The sequence below is a fragment of the Melanotaenia boesemani genome, chromosome 20, assembly GCF_017639745.1.
Source record: "Melanotaenia boesemani isolate fMelBoe1 chromosome 20, fMelBoe1.pri, whole genome shotgun sequence".
Taxonomy (NCBI): Eukaryota; Metazoa; Chordata; class Actinopteri; order Atheriniformes; family Melanotaeniidae; genus Melanotaenia; species Melanotaenia boesemani.
In genome coordinates, this window is record NC_055701.1 from 18,338,715 (window position 1) to 18,361,757 (window position 23,043).

General features: G+C 38.7%; 3 protein-coding genes across 8 annotated transcripts in view; 1 reads left to right on the forward strand and 2 right to left on the reverse strand.

Moving 5' to 3' along the window:
* Positions 1-52: 52 nt before the first annotated feature.
* Positions 53-13,365, reverse strand: LOC121630741 (RNA polymerase II elongation factor ELL-like). Its single transcript, XM_041971189.1, has 12 exons — positions 13,090-13,365; positions 9,245-9,289; positions 8,991-9,112; positions 8,336-8,496; positions 7,033-7,331; positions 6,721-6,845; positions 2,850-3,330; positions 2,668-2,752; positions 2,524-2,590; positions 2,176-2,347; positions 1,233-1,277; positions 53-1,129 (listed from the first exon to the last, which is right to left on the reverse strand). The coding sequence occupies exons 1-12, from the start codon at positions 13,222-13,224 to the stop codon at positions 986-988; spliced, it is 1,881 nt and encodes a 626-aa protein (XP_041827123.1). The 5' UTR covers positions 13,225-13,365; the 3' UTR covers positions 53-985.
* A 2,221-nt stretch (positions 13,366-15,586) lies between these two features.
* Positions 15,587-19,453, forward strand: LOC121630749 (ankyrin repeat domain-containing protein 34B-like). 4 transcript variants are annotated; one of them, XM_041971206.1, is made up of 5 exons: positions 15,587-15,783; positions 16,258-16,440; positions 16,706-16,938; positions 18,501-18,724; positions 18,755-19,453. In XM_041971206.1, the coding sequence occupies exons 2-5, from the start codon at positions 16,415-16,417 to the stop codon at positions 19,340-19,342; spliced, it is 1,071 nt and encodes a 356-aa protein (XP_041827140.1). In that variant the 5' UTR covers positions 15,587-15,783; positions 16,258-16,414; the 3' UTR covers positions 19,343-19,453. The 4 variants fall into 4 exon arrangements, with proteins under 4 accessions (XP_041827140.1, XP_041827141.1, XP_041827138.1 ...); XM_041971207.1 differs by having other exon boundaries at positions 16,648-16,938; positions 18,501-19,453; XM_041971204.1 differs by having other exon boundaries at positions 18,501-19,453.
* Positions 19,454-19,549: 96 nt separating this feature from the next.
* The window catches only part of zgc:110158 (uncharacterized protein LOC553590 homolog), a 42,954-nt gene continuing 39,460 nt past the window's right edge, over positions 19,550-23,043 (reverse strand). For all 3 annotated transcript variants that reach the window (XM_041971202.1, XM_041971201.1, XM_041971200.1), the window contains one exon: positions 19,550-22,404. In XM_041971202.1, the coding sequence (XP_041827136.1) occupies positions 22,375-22,404 (30 nt within the window). In that variant the 3' untranslated portion in view covers positions 19,550-22,374. The remainder of the gene's footprint in view (positions 22,405-23,043) is intronic.

The window sequence follows — 23,043 nt, forward strand, 5'->3', positions numbered from 1 at the left end:
TGTAAAAAAAGAAATGCTATAAAATAAGGAAAATAACACAAAATCAATATAAATGAATTTATTTGAAACTCAACCACAATCTTGATTTATTTATCATGCATTCTGTAACATACAACACATGCATGTTTTTTTTCTTTTCTTTTGGTTTCTTTTTTAACAGATCCAGCCTACAGTGACAATGACTAGAAATTTGTTCTTCTGGAATATAAAACAGGTTTCAATTCACACTTTTACTGAGGCTCATATTTTACATTCCCTGAATACACTTAAAGGTAACGTGTTTATCATAACAGTCAACTGTGATCCAGGAAACCCATCAGAAGGATAATACCAGTGAAATACTATGAACCCAGTGCAGATTGAGGAACTGGAAATACTCAGGTTAACAGATGGTCAACAAAACTGATAATTTTACAAAACTCAAATACTTAAATACAGATGTCTTCTCAGGACACATTTTCATCTAAGCTGCCGTCAGAAGAAACCCTTGTTTGCTATTCATATGGTCTTTGTGAATATGTACAGCGTGCAGCTTTTCTCATGCTTTCAGCTCAAAACATAAACACTGACATGGCAAACAGAAGACAAGCAAACTGATTTACTTCACTAAAAAAAACTACAATGTGGGATGATAATCTACAAATGCTTTCAGGCATAGCACCTCATCTCCACATCTGTTTCAAGTTGTAAGAGCTTTTGCAGAACTATAGTTATTCCTGGTGCAAGTAGCAGTATGTTTCTGTAGTATCAGCCCTTTAGTAAAAACCAGCCTGAAAAAAAAAATTACTTCTCATCATCTCAGATTAGGTCTCGAATTGAAGGGCAGCTTCCCTTCATCTCAACACACGGTCACTCAGTTTCATAAATGACTACAAACCCTCACTGGTACTTCAGCAGGTATTTTGAGACTACATTTAGTCATGAAGTTGATGGCACTGAGCTCAGCAGGAAGCTACTTTGCTTCAGGGCGTTCCTAATACTCAAATCAAACCAGGTCCCTTAATTTGGGACCGCAGTGGTTCCCAGTGAGCTGTTGCTGGTCAAAGTCCGATATGAGCTTCTTGATGTGAGCCAGTTTGTTGTGTAGATATTCACACCGTACTTTGTCCTGATTGTAGTTAGGGTTGGACTAATGGGACAAACAAGCAATATTTTAATTATATAGCAGCAAAAAAGAGTGGTGGTGTTGTCAAATTCAACAGTTTTGGAAGAGAAAGCTTTAAGAAAGTTACCTTTTTAATCTTGCAGTACTCTTGAAGAATTTTATTGTGAACCGTCTGCCAAAGAAAACACAATATAATTATGTTTTATAATCCTTTAAAAATGACAAATAAAGCGATTAAACACAATATAGAAAAAAATGTAAACATTACTCCAATATAAAAAATAGTCGTTTATATGAAGCAGATGAAGCAAATATCCAGCACTAACAATTAAGCTTCAACAGCAGCAATTTTAAGCTGCTGCTGACTGGATTTGTTTATGTACAAACGATATTATAAGGATTTCACTAGCACCAAGGCTGTTTTCTGCATACAGGGATCCTGCATATTAATACTGACAAGAGGGATAGATTATATACAACATGACAATATTGCTTTTTATGCATGAACAAATAATTCAGTATATGTTGATAAGCTCAAGTATATTAATAAAGGCTGTATTCCACTATTGGTTAGCTGTAAAGCATAAACAAAAGCACAACTTATTATGAGGAATCGAGGCCTCACCACTACAGCTCTGCTTCTATCATTTCAAGTCAAGATGTCTGCCGCGAAAAGGGTCTGCAGACTACTACTCATTAGTTCAAGCCATTTTTTGCAATATGACACATTGCTTTTGAGATAATATTTTTATTCATACTCTGGGATGAGACTCTAAAATCACGTATGAGTCCATTTTTACTCAAAATAACAAAATGATAAATATATCTATCTACTAGAAGTAAAACAAAAAAAAATAAATATACAAGTTCCAAGATAAGAGCAAATCTCAATTGTGTCTTTTTAAAAATGAACACATAGCTGAATGTTTTTGAAACAGCCTTACTTCTTTTGTTTTGTTTTTTTAAATGAGCCAGAAAAGTGGAATGGATTTTGTGAAAGGTGAATTTTGTCCATATTTTCAGATAGGCTCAACCAGTGAGGAAACAAACATGGGTATTCTGTTGTCTACCTTGTATTTATGTGAATCGTGGTGAAGTTGTTTGAGTTGCGTATCCAGCTCCATGAACTGTCGTGTCATGCAGTCGATGCGAGCATGTAAATCTCTGTACTCTGTGTACTCCTTGTTGAAATCCTGCTTGTAACTCTGTCTCTGGGTGGGGCTGCAAATCGCCGTGTACTTCCTGTGCATAGAAAGCAAAGGAAAACTTTTTAATTATTATCCGTACTTCGTAGATTCCACTACTGACATAATATATTCTCCAGCCCCATATAACAACTTAACAACCCCAACCTTATATTACCTCTAAAAATCCTCAAGCTAAATTCTAACCATATAAATAGAATGACCACGACTTACGATAAATAATCCTTTGTGTCAGTGTCCACCTGAGACACATTAGAGTCAAATAAACTTTCACTCGGCTCTGAAAGAAAGAGGGATGTCAGTCAGTTAAAAATAAAAAATAAAAATAAAGGTTACAAGTCAACAACTGGACCTCACCTGTGCAGTTCAGGGAGACTTTGTCTGCATCTTCTGAACTCAAATCTTTTCTCCTTTCTTTCCTGTCTCTCCATCCATCCTTTTCCTTGAAGAACGAAAACCCAAATCCAGATCATCAATGCATCACATAAAAAAGGAAAGTTGTAGAGAACCATAAAACAAATAAAAAAATGTTTTCTCACATGCTCTCTGTGTTTGTGTTTGCTCTTCCTTCTTTTGGTTGTTCGTCTACTCAGACTGGGTACAACCAGAGGGGATGGGGGACAATCGGAGTTAGGTTTACAGTCGTCTTCTGGGTCTTTAGGTACAACTTGAGCTGCATCACTTGGCTGTAATCTTTTGGCCACATCTGCTTCCTGCTGACAAACTTCTGACAGGGATTCAAAAAGCTTTTTTGGATCGAGACAGTTTCTTTGTCCATCTGATCTCACTTCTGTGTCTTTATGAGCTGCTTGTTTAAATGGCTTCTGTCTCAACTTGTCACTGGCTGTTCGGCTTGACAAGTGGGATATCCTGGGCTTCTTGCTGGCCAGAGGGTCAGTGTATTCCTCAGGTAGGGAGTGTTTTGGACGGTGTGCTGGTGAGGAGTTGGGAGTTTCTCGAAGTGGGCTGACCTGGGCCTCAGGGACGGTGAGGAGGTTATGTTGTGGTTGAAACAGTCTCCTGCAGATAAAGCACTGTACATTAGCCACAGCTTAAACTTTCTCAGAGACCCGTATCTTATGTTTTTTCTTGCATTACTGCTCAGTATAATATCCCTCCACATGAACACATGCAGATGTTGGAAATGTGTAAGAAAAAAAAACATGAATAACAAGTAGAACAGCATTAGCTTGACTTGAGCACTGTTTCGATATGTTGCTACAGCTTGCCAAAAGTCATGTGACCACATCAACCAAGTTGAGCTGCTTTACTGGGATTTTTAAAGGTTGGGCTTCCATTTCTTAATGCTTTTAAAGGAGTTTCAGTCCCTTACAATTTTATAAATACGGTAACAATCCCTATCACAGTTGCATAAGCACTTTTTGCCTTCTACTTTTTCTGTTTAAAAACACTGAAAGCTGCAAAAGCCTCTGTTATTACAGATCACTTTGATTTAAGTTGCACCTTAACAGCCTTTCATAATTTACATGGACAACAGAAGAAAACAGAAACACGGTGTAGAGAACATCCTTTACTAACCACGGAGTCAAAGATGAGACACGTGACAGTGATGAAGAAATGAAGCCATGTCAGTGCTTCCCAGTCAAATGAATCACACATGTGAAGCCAACAGATATTGCTCTATAGGCTGGATCAAATGCCTCAAAGCAGTGAATAGATTTTACAGCACTTGTGTCACAGTGAGCTTCACAAGCTTAGGTTTCACCATCTGTTGCTCTACCAGGTCAGACGGGCTGCATAAAACCTCATCAAGTCCCATCTAAATATGCTCCCTCTCCTGGGTTCAGATGCAGACACTGGCTGGGTCACCCCACGACTTTTACGGTTTGTCTTGAAGCTTAAACCTTCACCCCAACCCAAAATCCTGAGCACTCTCACAGGAATACACTGAAAGTTGCCCTTTACCCTTCCTGTAGCCATATGTCCCTTTTTATTTTCCCTTACTAGACTCCCAACACCACTAGTGTGGGAAAAAAACTGAATCCCTGCAGAATGATGCTGCCATCACCATGTTGAAAGTGACTGGCTATCTCTATACATGCTACTGAGAATTGTATCAGCACAGATGAGCCTTTCAGTGAAAAAAATGCTTTTATTTAACCACTCTGTCATACTGCATCAATGGTAGTTCTTCTATACAGTTATACCATCACCACAAAGGAATTCTTGATCTCATAGTAGCTTAGTGACCATTGATTACATAGTTTCTTGTCTGACCAAAGTACTTTATACCGGCAGGGCTTCTGAACAATGGAGGCTGCTGTGCCATTTATCAGCACTAAAAGCTGCAGAAATGTACATCTGCACCACACATCTATGCTTCAACACAGTCTTGTGCATGTCTAAAGATAATTCAGCTTGGATTTCACTCTGATGTACATGTAAATGGGATTTTCAAGGTTTTTTTCCTTCTATATTTTTTGCAGAAAATATTGTAGACTGATGGGAAAATATGAAACTTGAAACAAAGTATAGGGAATATAAAGGGCTCTTTCCATCAGAACATTAGCTATATCTATTACATATATTAAAATAAAAGAGAGTTTTGCACATTTGTTTGCAATTGTTGGCTATTTTTCTTAACTGTGGTCGAACTTAAACCTATCAGATTAGATTGTTTAATGCCTTTAAGTGTAACAAAAACACCCTAAAGGCATTTTGTCTCAAAAACAGTCACTTGCATGTCAGAACTAGGGCTAGATATCTCAGTTACTTCACAATTTGATAGCAAATAAGAAGAATGTGATGCAACTGTTATACAATTATCAATGTGTCACCTTGCATCTTTCCTTGCCTTTTTTTAACCTGTAGTTGCACATTTATAGTAAATCAATATAAATGTTAGCATATCCTCAATCCCTAACAGAAATGAACAAACTCCTGTTATGTGCTATGAGCAATGACAGGCTATCTGTCAATCATCGGTGATGTAAAACCAGGCTGCAAACCAGCCTTCTTTGTGGCAGCGCCCAGACTGTGGAAGATCCTCCCTCTGTCTGTCAGGTCCTCCCAGTCTTTAGGTCAGTTTAAGTTCAGTCTGAAAACCCACTTCTTCTCCCCAACCTTCAAATGCTAGAAAAATAGGAGTTTACCTTGACTTGATAGTGTGATTTTTATTTCACTGTGTTTATTTATTTTCTCTTTATTTTATTTTTATATAGTGACTACAGTTGGTTTTGTGAAGCACTTTGGTCACCTGAAGTTGTTTTTAATGCGCTATATAAATAAATATAAAGAAAATAGTTTTGGTGTAATTAAGCCTCTGTGTCAACTTTACACATAGTCTATGTTAGAGCTATACTACCTGTTATGTTTGGTTCTTTTTAAATGATTTAATGACTTTTATTGTGGTTTCATTGTAGAGTGTGGGAGATCACTGTAAACAAAATATTGAGATAGGACGTTTTAAGTGTGCAACATTCCACATATGTACAGATTCCAAGACTAAATATGAATGCAATAATAATAAAAGTTTAAATAGTTTCTAATTTGCTTCTCCTTCTCCAAGTTTTGAGGAAGCTTTGTAATTACCTCTGGTTGACAGCAACTACAAAATAAGCATTTACAGCATAGCTGTAAACATGTAGTGTGGTTTCTGATGTTTGCTATATTTCCAACATATTTGAATATTTTTTTTCTCACTCAGCCATCACATGCAGAAGCTGTAAACAGTCTGGCCACTTCACTTCCACTTCCAAGTTCCTTCTTTTGGTTTCTGTCAACATTGCCTTTATCAGGTAACATTTAGAAAATAGATTATTTAATTGTGAAAGATTTGTGAATAAATTCAGAATCACAAAAGTTGTTTTTTAAGAAATGTTTGAGTAATCCTTGTTAAGTGTTGCAGTAAAGTCTTATTTAATTTGACATGGTCTGTAATCCGAAGTCATGCTAATTTATGAACTGAAAGTTATGAACTGAACTTTCTCTTTTACAAAAGGCAATCCTTGTAAGCGTCAGTTCCATCGCAACATTTGATTATGCTTTTCGGGAATGCCTTTGTTAGAGGGAATCATAAAAGCCATGCAGGACATTATAAGAACAAAGCTTTTCTCACTAACATGTACAGAGCCAGGTGCCTGAGAAGAGCCACAAACAATCATTTTGCTGCTATCGTTTCTGCTTTTTTTTTTTCTTGCCGCCTTTAATTATTAATTTATATCTTCTGTTTTTTTATGTTTTTTATTGGCTTTAGTTCACACTTTTTTCTTACCACAAGGAGCTGCATATGATTTTTGGTGTATATCTGTAGGGTGACAATAAAGGTTGCCAACACAACTTAAGGTATGAGACAAGGTAAGAAAGAAAGAAAGTTCACCAAATAACTTATGACAAGCCATAGAAATATTCACAACATGAAAATAGCTGTAGGTACACTTAATTGGTTACCTGACAAGAATACGTTTAAGAAGCTGCTGATCCCCGGAGGTGTAGCCTGGCCAGTCCTTCTGCAGCTCCTTATACAGACCGTCCTTTAGAACAAATGTGCTGTCTCTATCGCTGAACTGGCCAACCTGTAGACAAACACAAAAGACTGGAGTCATCTAATTTCATTCATCAATGTTTCTTAATCTTTCAAATGGAGCAGGATCCCCAAACTGTGTTGTATTCTGTGTACTGGTGGAAAAATTCCTGAGAGTAATCAGCTGTACAAATCTACAATACAAAATAATAAAAATAAATAATTGGGATTTTTTTTACCTCCATCAATAAAGAATCCAACATATCTTTATTTTCTTCCGTCAGTCCATCTCTCTGCAGCCTTAGGATCAGCTCAGGCCTTCTGTATGGCCTCAAAGCCAGCAGGTGCATTACTCTCTCCTTGACAGGCCTTGTTTGCACTTCATCCACACTCTTCCTGTTTGATGGACAAGGACCCTTCTTTGGCTTTGACATGCCGAGACCCCTCTTTATGTTGCTGAGAAGGGAGTGGGATGACTGTTTGGGTTTGGTCAGTTTAGCCAGAGCAGGGGCTGGAGGTCGCACAGTTACTTTCTTACCTGCAAGGGAGCAAAAGATCTCATGTCAAAGACAGTCCTTTCTCAAAAAACACCTTCTCAAGGAGGTTTACAGAGGCTTTAATGAGGTTTCAATCAAAGTTAACTCTGTACAATAGTCCTTAGTTTTCTTGTTACTCCCTGCTTAATGGCTATATTGTAAATATATATATATATATATATATATATATATATATATATATATATATATATATATATATATATATATATATATATATATATATATATATATTTATATATTAACCATTGTCTTTTCAGGTGAAACCAGGCAAAGGAGAAGAGGATTTACTTTTGTAACAGAAAAGGAACACCTCATTTCACCCCATCAGAAACCCACAGTCAGGTTAGAAAGATACACATGCACACACAGAGCTCAGTGAGCAAAGACAGCTATCTAATTTAGGAAATAACCACAAAATTGCACAAGCCTGTCGTCGGTGATGCAGTTTTTTTCCCTAGACTTCCTCTCAACTGACAGACTCATCAAAACTCAAATGTGTAACAAGACTAATGTGTGTCTATGTGCCGTATGTGCATTCACTTAGGTGACTTTCATATCTGTTTAGAGGAAAGTAGTTTGGTGGCTGAATATGCAAAAGCAGTGGTGATAAAAAGAAAAAAAACTGGTATAATTTGCATGTATAGTTGGTGAGTCTCCAAAACACAGTGGAAGCTTGGTTTATGTTTATAACTACTATAACACAACAACAGATAATGTGTGTGTGTGTGTGCACATGCATGTGTGCTGTAAAGAAAGTTTACCAAGAGCTAGAAGCATAAAAAAAAACCTGCAGGGAAAAACAAAGCAGACCTTTATAATGTCACTGGTTACTACACATGTTGTCAAGGCAACCAATGCAACATGGCTGACTGTGTTTCTGGATATTATCAGCACAGAACAAACTTGTCTTCAGGCCAGAATTTTCTCCTAGCTGGAGTTATTTTGTTGTATAACTGCACATGTGATTGTTTTCTATACTTCTTACCCTGGTAACGCCCTCCATTTTTTATGACAATGGCTGCTCGACTGCGCGTCTCTTCCTCAGCTTGGGCCATGCTCTGACGAGCCTTATCGTACGAGTCATCCGTAGCGTTGACTGTCATCTTCTTCTGAATCACCCCGAGACATGACAGCTCCTCAGCAGCACTGAGAGGAGGAAGGACAGCCAGTACAGACAGAGATCTGACAAAGCTTTCAAGACTCATTCTTAACATATTACTAATGAAAAGCAGTTTTCACCATCTACTTGTTCACTTGCATCAGATGCACTGTTTTACTCTCTAGTGAAAAGAAAGTTTTGGTACAGCTTTAAAAAGTTGCTGCTTGTGTAACTGTGTAGGAAGATTTTAATAATTATTCCTAAACTTTTCCCATCTCTTGACATTAAATCGCTTCTTGTCTGTCCACGGCCTGTGCAGTCACAAACCTTCTGCATTATCAAACAGACAGCCAGTTAATTTAATATAAACTATATATGCATCAGATAGTGAAATTACTGGAACAACCTGCATACAGGCCTCATAAGCATTTTTCATTCTTCTTTTACATTTATTATTTTTAACACTAGGGGCATCTTTGATATGAAAAACCTAAACTAACAAACTAAGAATTGTGCTTTATGATACTGTGTTGTGTTTTACCCCGTGCTGAGCTGTTTGACGCAGTCAAAGCTGCCATGTGGATTGTCGCGGGAAACATCAGTCACGCCAAAGGTGAATATCCTCACTTCACCTTTATTCTCCGAGCAGGGGATAGTGATTCTCTGGAATAAAAGAAAGGGGAAAAAAGAACAAAGATACATTCAGACAGAGACTTAACATATTTTAAATGTACAACATGTATGAATAAAGTGAATAAATTACTGTATTTCAGCAGTAAGGCAAGTTCTTCTTACCCCTTGATTTCCATCAAAATGGATGGTAGGATGGGAGGACCAGCCCTGAAGTAAGAAGAAAAAAATGGGGGTTATGAACAAGTTTGTTGCTATCCACCACATCAGTACAATACGAGTGTGAGAATAAAGAACATAAGGGAATCTGAGAAAAAGAAAAAGCATCATGTGAATGCTGAAGGCCTCATTATTTACAATGCATTACTATCTGCTTGACAGCCTTTGTCGTCTATTAGTAGGGGACTGTTCAGACATGGTGCTAGCATGCATCCTGGGACAGGGGACGGCACTGAATGCAGGTGTTAAAGCACCTTTAGATTGCTCAGCCACATTTATCCACGATGGTTTAACAGTCTGGAGAGAACACATCCGGACACACTTAGGTACCTGACCTGTCTCCACACTTGCAGCAGTGTTACCACTAAAATGTTTTGTTTGGTTTTAAGAAAACATTTTCTAAATAACATGTTAATGGCGGTAACTAATTTATGTAATTAATTGAAATAAAAGTTTTAACACATTTAACGAAGGCGCAGCATCCGTCGTTTATGACAGCGAGACATAGAGGTGTCTAAAGGTGAGCTGGCTCCCTCTATGGATGGATTTAAGGGCTTCACACCGGTGGGGGATAAGGATGTTTTAACACTTGCACTTCTTCTGCATTTAAAAAAAAAATACAAAAAAAACTTCACGTAGTTTTGCAGAAACATTACTGTTCTAGTTGTCTCTGTCTGTCCAGCACGGCAGCCGCCTCCTCTACCCCTCCCTCTCCTGTTATGAATCATGACGGCCGTCTGCGATCAGCTGATCGGCGTTTCTGTCACTAGCACCATCTCTTTTATTGCGTTTGTTGATCGTTGAAAAGGAGGAAACTAGCAGTTCATGGTTTTACACTGGCACATCTTTACCAGTATTGTTTTTGGACGAGCTAGCAAAAGTACTAAGCTACATGTTAATCAGACCCATGTCACTGTCACGTGAAGCTGAAGAATGAAAAATGATGATAATAGCGGTCTATTTCGATTAGATATTAATGAGGTTTGCTAGTGAAACAGCTGTAAAAAAAAAATCTACTAATCATCAGACAGCCATGTACGCATCTATGAAGACAGATCAGGTTCAGATATCTAGTGAAGCAAGGAGACGTCTTCTATAAATCACTGGTGCTGTGCAGATGTTGGAAACACAAGTCTGATCATTTATGGGCCAAGAATGTGAAGAGAGAAATTATGAACAGGTTCTGAGATACAAATCAGACAAATCAGAGCAGGACCCTTCTCTAACATAGTAGTTGACAGGTGGTAGAAAGGATTTATACTTTAGCTATGCAGTGGCGGGTCTAGAAAAGTTTTGATGTGGGGCCAGGAGAAGACACTGACTAGGAAAAGGTTGGCACAAATGAGATATATATTTTTTAAGTACTTGATTTTATGTAATATTGAACTGAGTATTACAACTGAAGTGATCATTTAATCTAAAAATGCAAAGAAAGTGAGCATTAGCTTGCGCTTTCTATTGATACAATATAGTAAAAACTGGTATATTTCTGGCATAGTTGCGAATGGTGATTAATCATGACCAATTAATTTCTAAGCTGTATATGATCTGATTAAAAATTTTAATCATCTGACAGCCCTAGTCAGGGGACTTTTTTTTATGAGATAGGCTATTTTTGTTAGCAAAATATCAATCAATAGATTATCAGGTGTGTGGAAGAGTTGCCCAAATTGTGTCATTTTTCATTGTTGTTGGCACTGATTGCATTTAATGTGGTCTCTGTATGGTAAAAAGTTTGTCACCAATCAAAACACAACTATCTCTTCCAACAGTATGGTGTATGTGTACCAATACACAACAACTGTGAGCACAGTGAAGGTGTGTAGTAAACAGCTGATGATCTAACAATGCTGATAAATACAGGCAGGAGTCATTTAATCTCTAACCTGGGTGTGTTAATGTGTTAGTCTGGCTTTTAAGTTTAAATTTCATTTCAGAGTTAGACTAACAAGTTTGACTTGATTTTTTAAAGTCTTGTTGTGGTTGAATAGTTTAACATAAGCATGTTCACTGAGCTCTGCAAGATTACAATTACTCATTCAAGTTTCCTTCCCTTGTAACAACCATAAATGCAACTTAGGAGAACCTGAAACTTGTCAATGTCATATCAGCAGACCTGCTTATGTTCTGTTTGTGTTGCTCAACTGACAGCTGTCTGTAATGTAGGCTACGGGTTTCCTTTGCATACAGAGTGGGTAACTGAGATCAGATAACAAATGGGTCACTTATGATGCGTGCACAAACCCACCAGGTAAGAACACACAATCATACAGATGTCAAGGAAGCATGTTAGAACCAAATAAGAACAAGGCTTTGGGTTGCTTTGGATTAGACAGTGTAATATGCTTTAAAAATCTGATTGGTGTTTTGACTGTGATTATAAACTTTAAAGTTCAGATTCTTAAATCAGTGTGTTATCCTGTTTAAGAGTTTATCTTGTAACCACACCAGGATTTCTATTTTTCCTAATGAACTGAGTAACCCCCCATCCTTCTTTGGTCCAGTTCCATGGTAACAGCTGTAACTAGCCTCTCCTGAGGCCTGTGCATCACATGCTCTTTGAATAAATTCACTTTGATCTTTAAGACAGCTCTGGCTAAGGTCATTACGCTGTTCAAATACAGCAGCTTGTCACATAGGAGCTCTTTGAAACAGTAAAATACAAGGCTGTTAGCTAACACAGGGGGTGAATTAGCCTGCAGGAAAATGCAAACAGGGCAAAGCTACACGTCTAGAGCACGAATGGAAAGTATGTGATGACTAGACTATAAAGTGACCTTTTCATGGAGAGGATTTGTAAGTCCACCTGTTGATGAATGCACTGTGATGTGGCAGGCGGTGCAGAGTCTGACCCCTCTACATTTGGAGGTTTTTTTTTCTGTATCTGTGAATAGACTATGATCTGAGCAGCAACACAGACTAAATAAACAGAAACAATACTTTGTGCATGTTGACTCTGCTTTGTGTCAGGTGTTTTCCCCCCCTCTCTGTCTGTCATCATAGCAGTATTACACTATGGCAACAAACATGACAGGGACAAATGTGGTTTTCACCTTTCATCATCAAAAAAAAAAAAGTCTCACTGCAGTCTTCACTGAGGAAATTCTCATCTGCATTACGAGTAATTACAGAATCAAGGAAGTTTGCATGACTATTCTCTAGTTAGACTTCCTGCAGGGTCTGATTCATGTATAATTAAGTGGGACAAATGTTTTAATTTGAGTCTATCTTAATGGGCTTCAAATCGGTATTTTACTAGTTGATCTGTATGAAAAGACTGGCTCCTATTCTGTCACTGTTAAGTATATATATATATATATATATATATATATATATATATATATATATATATATAAGAAACCACATTCTCAAATGCTATCCAAATATACCCTCCTATTACTGGCCTTCAACCCCCCTACACAGCCTTTCCTCCTTCCCTTTCTTCTGTCCTCGACTACTCCGACACTGATGAGAATTTCTAATACTGGCCAGCAGCTTGTAAGAACTTGCCCAGCAGCTTCTTAGAGGCTTCATGCCATAGATGAGTGTTTCTGTGATGTATTATGCGACGTGTATATCCATTTCATAGCAACAAGGGGGCTTAAAGGAAACAACATGCGGGGAAGGTATTGATGAACTTCGGCCGAAATACAAAGCACCAACCCGCCGTCGCTTGCGTATCACTCCTTTTTTAAGGAAAAGCCCGTCTGACAAAGTGTAAAAACAAACCAAACTGTTACTACACATACTGAGTGATTGCCTGAAGAGGAAAAAGAGCAAAAAAGACCCACCTTGTTATTTTGAAAGGTACCAATGGCTCTTGCCGCGCTGTCAGTGAGTTTTACATGAAAAACGGTTACGTTACCACCGGGGCTCAGTTTCCTGCTGGACAGTCCGTAACACTGGTTCTCCTTTAGCGCCGACATTGTGCCGCAAATTCCCCCCTGTCTGGCTTATTTCGAAACAAGTAAATTCGGCATAAATAAACAAACATTGGCGAGACGGTCCAGAGAAAGAGCTCCAAGGCTCCGTGTTGTTGTCCCTCCACCGCGCGCTATTCTGGAGTAGATCGCATTACGTCATTACGCATGAACTCAGAGGTGGTTTTATTGGCCAAGGGACGTGATTACACCATGACGTAAGGCTTACGTAACCACTTCTACTTTTCTGTTTGCCCTCTCATAATGCTAATACTGTTTCTCTTGAAAGGGAAACGGGGGATTTACACCTTTGTATTAATGGGGCAGGTCGAGGTTTGTGGTGCAGAAGTCTACATGAAAAGTTGATGTTTATTTTTATATCTATCATTATTAAAACAGTATTAATTAACATTCCAGGATATGTGTATGTTTTTAAACGTACTGTATTTATGTTGTTTATTTGAACTTTTTTTCAGCTTTTTTGTTCCACAAGTCTCCTTCAGATTCAGCAAACCTAAGCCATGCAGCTATTTCTTTTTAGAGACAAAAATCCCTTCTCCTGGCTAACCCTCCAAATAATTTATATTTGTTTTTATTTTCTAATTGTACTGTTTTGAACTTTGACATTTAATATGCTAACTGAGGCCTGTTGGATATGAAATGTAGCTCTTGGGTATTTTGCAGTTTTTTTGAGCAATGCATGGTCTAACCTTTAGGTGAACTTGTTGAGATCTCCACTCCTAGGACGACTGCCAACTGTTTGGAATGGCTTCCACCTATTATCTTTTTCAGTGTAGAATGGTTAGTTGTTAGGAGATAGTCTAGGCAGCAACAATGGCTTCTCTAAAATAATTTCTTACATCTTTCTTCCTTACGGGGCTCACATTTGTTGATGATCAGTTTATCAAGTACATTTGATAAGCAGTACCTTTTGTAATGTTTTGTTTTTCACTACATGGAATATCTTTATATATATATACACCAATTAATGTCACCATTAATTGCAGTTTAACTATAAGATGATATCTTTGCTGAGCCAGATTTCAATCTGTAATACTTTTTCTTTTTTTTTTAATTTATAGGTAAATTGAACCATTAGTGAATGAGGCCTCTCTCATTTCCCCCTTTTTTAGGCTGATGAATCATGGACTCACATCTCATTCAGCTTTTTATAGATCTGCCACTTATTCCTGGAAAGATACTGTGAATCATTTCTTGAATTTTGCTTGAAATGCTCATAGGGGAGGACCTATCTAATGTTCTAACCTTTTTTGGACTCTGAAGTCTCTACTTACGATTGCCATGTGATTGAAGTGAAAAAAACTGCATGAAATGACTGATTTCTGCCCGTGCTGGTTGCTGATTTTGTTATCTTGGCTAATTGCTGTTGAGCTTCACACTGGGTGTTTTGAGTTTGCTAAAATGCTTTTTTGTTCTCTGATAGAAACTCTAAGTCTGTCTGCTTCCCCTTCTCCCATTCAAGTCAATTGTGTTTATGTAATATAACAACCACTTAATGCTTTGTAGGGTACAAAGGAAATAAAACCAGAAAAACACAACAGACAGCATAAGTGCAGAACAAATTTTCAAGCCAAAATGAGTTACAGTGAGTTATGTGTGTTGGTGCATTTTGTGTTTCATCAGTTTCTCCCTGCCTGCGTTTGAACGCAGATGGTGGTCACAAGGCAGATGAGAGCTGTTCAAAGCTGACTCATATCAAAGGGCCTCTGGCTCTTTGTACTGCTGTGTTTGCAACTGGTGACATTTTGGGCTGAAAATCATTTTTGACTTTGAACACACACCCTGAGCCAAACTTTCCCTCAAGCCAGCAGGTAAGGAGAGGACAAATCAAGATGGAGTAGTCGTGGAATGAAACGCTAACTTCATGCTCTTCGGTCTGCTGCAGGACAGCTACACACGGATACGTCATACAAAAACCAAAGTAGATTTTTTTAAGAGTTGAGGTAAATTTTAAAAATTCTCTTTGCTGAAGGTGTGAATGAATTAATGCTGACTGTTTCATGTTCTGTACAGGAGGCTTCGATAAATAACCACTGAAAAAGGGCATCAAGGTGAGTGACATTTAATGTGTGCTTTAGATGTGTATTATTGTTACACCAATACTATAATTGATACACGCATTTATTTTTAACCATCTAAAACCACATTAGCTATCAATAAGTATATTTCAAACTGACTTTTGACTTGGGCATCTCATTTTTTTATATAATGTGTTTTCATTGATACTTGAGATGAAACTTAAAATAGCCAGCAGGCAGTAAAGGTATTTTTTTTAAGTAAATGATCAATTTAAGTGAAACTACATTATGACTATCCTTTATCCCCTATGAGATGGGGGATCCCCTGTCAGACTGCACTCCGCTCATCAGTGCAGCCTCCTCTGGTAAGCTCCGTCTTGTCCGCTTGCTGGTGGAAGGTGGGGCTGAGGTGAACGGCTGCAACCCCAGAGGAGAAACGGCCCTTTTGGCTGCCTGCAAGGGCTTGAGAAGTGAATCTGCTGGACCTGAGACTGTGAAACTCCTCACATACCTGCTGCAGAATAAGGTCAGACTATTGCAACAAATACTTCCCAATTCAGGTGGGAATGTCTGCACTTAAATATAACCTGCCTTACAATGAATGCAAGTTCAATAGTTTATTGATTTGGATGCATTCTGTAATGGAAAAAAAAAAAAATCTGTGCTATCTTAAGAGAGGAATGTTTTTAATGCATAATAAACAAGGTCCTCTTACCAAAAGGTTGTTGAATATTTTGGCACTTGGCAACAAAACACAGCACACTCTTAAGCATAAGTGCATTATGAAACAAACATAATCAGTGTAGCCTCTCTCAAGGGCCAGAACACAAACACAACCTATCCAGAAGAGATTTTATTAAGATACCATGAAAAGAATTACACATATTCATGCTGAAGTTCAAATGTTTGATCACACATTTGAACCTCTTGACTCCTTATTCACACTTGGATTGTTGCTCATTTTCTGTCCAAATCTATCAATATCTTCTATAATGATCAGGCAGATCCTAATATTCAAGACCGAGCTGGTCGTACTGCTCTGATGTACACCTGCATGGAGCGAGCAGGGCTTCATGTAGCATCCATCCTCCTGGCTGCAGGAGCCGACCCGACCATGGAGGATTACTCTGGAGCCTCAGCTTTGCTCTACGCCATCAATGCACAGCACCACCCCACAGTTCAGGTAAGTCAGGATGTAAGGAAAGAAGCCTAATAGACTGGAATAGATACTGCTTATAGTTAGGATGATATCTGGATTTGTATGTAAAAGAAATGTGTGCATTTTTATCTTTGTCTGAAATGTGGAAAAAAACAAAATCTTTCTCAAACCTCATCATGAGAAGAGTCACACAAGTGTGTAATTTTCGAACATTTCTCTTGGCTATATCAGTTTGAGGCTTCCTTACAGCCTCCGCCAGAGTGGTCGAATGTGATTAATCCCTCACCAGCGCTCATCCATCGCAGGTATTAATGGATGCCTGCAAGGCCAGGGGTCGTGACATCATCATTATTGCCACAGAGATGAGTGCAAATGGAGGCCTAGTGACCAGGCGTTACCTGAATGTTCCCCCATCTCCAGACACCTCACCAGTGTCCTGCATGTCCCCATCTGATATTGTCCTTAAGACAGGCTCACCAAACTCACCTGAGGGAGAGAACATCTTCAATTTCAGAGGAGCAAGTGAGTAATGATTTCTTGACTATTGTTTGCATTTTTTTAGTTCACTGATGTATACTTGATAAAGTCAGTTATAACAAATACCACGCCCAATTTTACTTGAATACTTCACATAATACCAGTCTATGAAATATGACTGTAAGCAAGTGCATCACCATGATGCAGATATCTGCGCCATCAGTGTGTTTGTGAGCAGACACTGCAGCCCTCCTGCATATAGCAGATCAGTGTTTGACAACAGCAAAATCTTGTGATTGAAATTATTCATTTTCTAATTCATTCCTGATCGAAACCACATGAATTCAGTCAGATTGTGTGCAAGATGATTTACATATTTACATATCACTATTTAGTTACTTATTGTGTGAAAAACTATATGTACCCCATGAGCCAATACCCTGCAGAGTCACTTTTAACTGCAATAACAAAGTATTTTCTATATTATGTTATAAGTCTATCACATCTTTGGCCCACTCTTCTTTACAGGGTTTCTTTAGCTGAGAACATTTGATTATGCACAAATGTCTTGAGACCATAATGCAACTTTTCATTTGAGCAGAGGTTTGAATTTTGACTGGTTCTTTTTTTTTTTTTCAGCTATTCTGTTGTAGATTTGCTGCTGTGTTTGAGGTCACTGCCCTGTTGCATGACCCAGTTTCTGTCAAGCTTCAGCTGTCAGACAGATGGCCTCAAATTTGACTCGATAATAATTTTGTAGACAGAGAAGTTAAAAACTCTGTTAGCAAAATAAACCCTCCTTCCACCACCATGCTTGACAACTGGTTTTTGCTGATACACAACCCCAATTCCAAAAAGTTAGAATCCTGTGAAAATGTAAATAAAACAGAAGTTAATGATTTGTAAATCATCAAATGTTGAAATGCAACAAACCTGGTCATGTTTTTCTCTTTTACCCAAAAATTCCAGGCTTGTTCAGTCATTTTCTAATCATACTGTAATGAAACATAAAACATTTAATATACTAGCTCAGGAGTGTTCAGCTCCGGTTCTCAAGGGCCACAATCCTGCAGGTTTTTGATGTGTCCCTGCTCCAAAACCACCTGACTCAAATTAATGAGTAATTGTGCAAAACTTAATTGGCTGTTGGATCCATTATATTTGAGTCAGGTATGTTGAAGCAGGAAACATTGAAAACCTGCAGGACAGCGGCCTTCGAGGACCGACTTTGGACATTTTCCAGTTTTTCTGAACACTGACCTGTGGGTGAACTTGTTCAAATGTCCTTTCGGGAAAGATGGGCAAATATCTTGCTAACTGTCTTGTGAATAATCTTTCTTACAGTAGAATGGTGGACTCTACATTATTTGGAAAGAAACATAATAACCATTCCCAGATTGATGGACAGCAAAATCCATTTAAGATGTCTTTCCTTCTTGGCATAGTGTTAACTCAAAGTTAAATGTTGAAGAGCAACAGAATGCAAAATCCCCATTGGAGGGAAAAATGAATGTGTTTCCTCGTAGAGATAGCATTATTTAGTTTAGCCTGACTCTGGGCCACATGTGGGATTTTGACCCATAAACTGTCTCATTAACTTCTATTAGGCAAACATGGAAGTAGCATCAACAGGAGCAGAAGCGACAGCAGACATCCCTCCAGTAAGCTGAGTCCACTGAGCCACTGTAGCATTTCAGCTCCCAGAAAGAGGGTATCATCTGAACCGTGGCTAGCCATTCACAACCTGGCCTGCCTGAACAGAGCTTATGAGGAAGGCATGAGGGAGAGGAGCCTGAAGGAAGAGGGAGACTGGCAGGATTTGAGCAAGGAGGCAGGAGGAAAAGAGAATGAAGGTGAGGAGCTACATTTTCAGCAGTCCAAGGATGAGGAGAGCAAGGAAGGCATGGCTCAAAGGAGGGATAATATGTATGGAGGAGAGAATTACAGCAGCTCCAGCAAGGATTTCTCTTTGAGGGTTTCTCAGTTGGTTCCCTTGATTACCGAGATGAGCTCCTCTCGTGCAAAGCAGAGCTCTGCTGTCCATAAGACGACTCTGACAACAGGAGGGTCAACAATAGAGATGAAGCTTCCAGTATGTCCGTCCCCTTACATGCAGCTCCGCAGGAACACCCTCCCCTCTGTCACAGTGGTCCCACCTCTCCCTCCCTTAGTGAACCGATCAGACTCTCACCTTCAGGCATCAACTGCTGCACCTTCCAAATGCAGGGCCACTGCGATTCTGCCTCATCCACCCAGCTCTTCTCCCCCGTCCTCTTCCTCGAAAGCATCAGTGAGACTCACATTACTCCCTCCACTAGCCCTCACCTCCTCTACCTCTTCCCTGGTTGCGCCTGCTGCTTACAGCGAGAGAAGCAGGAGGTCTTTGCGTCGGCACTCTGCACAACTTGAAGAAATCAGAGGCTTGCACAAGAACCACGAAGACTTCTGAGAATTTATTCTGCCTGAAGCAAAATCATTACACTGTCTTTTGTTTTTTTATTTTTATTCAAATTTCAAGCAGGAGTCTGACTTCTAGGCTACATTGAGGTTTGTTTGGGTATTTGGTTGAATCTGCTCAATTTAAAGCTCAACTCTGCTAACCTATTAAATTCTTTACTTAAAGTCTGCAGAAAAAAAAGTGACTGTTCATGGCAAAAGGAGTGAAGTCATTTTATTTGTTTTTAATATGTATCTACAACAAGGGGGACACAGGCAAAAAACGACTGACAAATTGATGAAAATTAAAACAAAAAATAATAAAATACATTAATTATCAATGCAGATTTCCCACCTTTTTTTCCAATAAGCAACTTTTTTTTGTCTAAAGAAACTTTACAAGATAAAGGAACATACGAAGGAACCTCTTATTTTTACTACACAAGACATTTAGGATCTGGAACTACCCTAACATGAGATACAAAGCAACTCCCCAAGGACAGACTGCCTCATATTCAATACTGCTTTGTCATCAAGAGGAAAAATGAGGAACCGAACAGAAAAATCTTTACTTTCAACCCCCCAAAGTCCTCTTAACCCTCCCTACCCCTGAATGTTACAGTATTATACATCAGCACGATAGAAATACAGAAATGATCAACGCTGTGACGGCTTTACTTACAGGACAGAAAGAGAGAAGTTGGACTGCATTTTATACAACAGGATTACAGAGTACATGTTCCTGCGCTCTCTCCACCTCTTCTCAGCAACAAATTTCTCCCATTATTTTTATTCCTTTTATTTAACATCTCGTGCCCAATTTTAAATAAGTTTTTAAAAAATCCTTCATAGTAAAGCATGTACTCTGGTCCCCAGTGAGCCAGTGTCCTGTGTGCTCTGCTTTCCGTTTCAGTTGTGTCAAAAGAAGCTGAACTGCAAATTCTGTCAGAAATGGCAAAAATATTTTCATTTTGTAATTTTTTTTTCTGTCCTTTCAAAAGTTTCCAAAAAGAGGAGGGAGAACTGTGTTTAATATTAAGATGAGTTTTCAGGGAAATGTGTGCGCATCAACTTTATCCCACATTCATCTGCAAAGGATTTCCTCCCTTGTCACAACTCGGATGAAGTGTAAAGCCTCACGTCTGTCTGTGATGAAGTGAAATAGCATATTTGTCTATAGCAGCTCCAGTTTCTCGTCATTCATATTATTTCCGAGTAGAAGACACGCCATCTCTGAACAATTACACACAGTTGCCCATATCAGCATGTTTCTGATCAACTGTTGAGTTGTGATTTGAAATATCAAAACATGTCAATGATATCAAAATGCATTTTACAGTATTTACAAAAAAAAAAAAGAAAGAAATTAAACCCAAAATGGAGAGTTGTACAAAAAATTAAATTAGAGGAGGGGTCGGTGTGTGACTGAATGTCTGTGTGTGAATGCTGTCCGAATGGAGATTAGAGTAAATTTAGGAGGATAGAGGAAGAATCCCAACTAATACAGACCACAGAGCAATGCCTCGCTTCTTCTCCACCTGCTATTCTCTAACATGTAAACACTGAGGATCCAATCAGAAAATAGCTGGAAGTTCTTTCACCACTTTAAAAAAAAATAAAAAAATAAAAAGGATCACTGTGAAAGGCAAAAGTCTGCAAGCTAAACCGACAGATGTGGAAAAATAAACTTACATCACAGTGTGATGGGAATTTATCTGCAAATAGAAAAACAACTGTTCACTACATGTCAGCAGACAGTAACACGTGGAGTAAAGAGTAACCTAACTTCAGCAACTTTGGGACTCAAATGGAGTGATTTGATAATGCCTGACGGAGATGACAAGACGCTGGGGCATGGATCTGTATATTTACACAGTTGCTACTAGTTCTGCAGTTGATATAAACCAGGGATAACACATTAAAATTAAAAAAGTAACAATGATTCATAAACAAATGAAAATAACATAAATAAATAGAGCTGTGCATTTCACTGCAAGGAAGCTACTAAAGCAGGAGATGCTTCTGCTGGTGAACAGGAAGTTTTAAAATTTAGACCTTTTAAAATGCTTTTTTTAAATTTTTTTTTTTTTTTTAAGTAATCAGTACCATGTTGGATGAAATCTTACCTGCAGGGGGCAGTGGGTGCCAACACAAAGCCACATGTTATGCAGCAAGTTATGTCTGACTTGTGTGCACATATGCTGTCTTCATTATAATAATGTGCCCGTAAAAACAGAAATTACAACCTAATCTGAAACTGGTCATACCAATATCATTAACAACAATAATACAATAATAAAAATAGCAATGATACAATACATACACAAAAAAAAAAAGAAAAAAAAAAAAAGGAAAAACATGTTCACTGGTCATCACAACACCTCTGTTACAAATGTACACACATGGAAAACAATGTGGGGAGACAGAGGAGACTTTTCATCCGACCCACCAACGAATCCATCAGGATCAGCAAAAAAAAAAAAGATGATTTTAAAAAAGAAAAATCCAAAGTTGTGTTTGAGAAGCTTCCAGGCATCTGCGTCCATGAGGGAGGGCTATTTAATCCAGTCTCCTCTCTCCCTCTTTCTCTCTGTATGTCCTCCTTCGCCCGCTCATTGTCTAGATCCTGACAGGAAGCCAGAGAGGCTGGGGCCGGAGTCAGAGAGGAGGCTCTTCCTGTTGCTCTGTGACTGCTTCCTATTCACACCTGCAGCCATTTTGCATGCTCCAGGAGGGCCCGTCTTAATCAGAGTCCCCGCATGCTCGAGGGGGGTCCCAGAAGGCTGCGTGGCCGTTGAGTTCCCGATTGAGAGGAGGAAAAGAGGGTGGCAGGTTGGGTGGAAGTGGGTCCCGTTAGGGAAGGGTGCAGAGGGTGTGTATATGTGTGTATGTGTGTGTGTAAAGAAGGGAGGTGGTCCAATCCGAGGTGAAGTAAGGATTGAAATAAAGAATAAAAAATAAAAAAACCAAATAAAAATCAGGTGCAGGGACACAAAAAAGGAGGAAGAAACAAAAAAATACAAAAAAGGGGAAAAAATAATAAAATCACACACTCATCGTCATGTTGGGTGAATACTGAAAAGAGAGAAAGGGAAGGGGGAGGAGGGTACAGATGAGTGGATATGTCACTGACAACATTTAAACACCAGAGGGCGCTCAAACCCAACCCTGCAGAGCTAGAGTAAGAGCAGACTTCAGGTTCCAGCCAGACTTTCATACAACAGACTCAAGCAATCAGCACTGAGATGATTCTCTTATCTCATGATGGCCAAGTATCAAAACAGATTTACACACAGACAAGAAATTAGTCTAAACGCGGCCAGAGTTGGCTCTTCATCCTTCAATTTACACGACATACACAGAGATTACGCTGTTCAGATTTTTACTGATTTAATGTCCCACAGCTGATTACTTGAATCCAGTTATTGGAGCCTAGCTGTAAGTCCAGCCTGCACATCCCGTGCTTTGCAGGAGGAAGGTAAGAGAGCGTCACAGATTTACAAAATGCAAGGAACAGTACCCTCCTCCACCTGTCGTGCTATTAACACACGGCCTGGCACAAACATATAAATATATTCCCTTTCTTTAAATTAGGTGAATTAGACCCCAATTATGTCACTAATCAGAGCTAATAAAGCTCAGTTGGTATTTATAACAGTCGGCTGTGATCACGTCAATGATACAGAGGGCACAGAATGAATATCAGTGATTAGT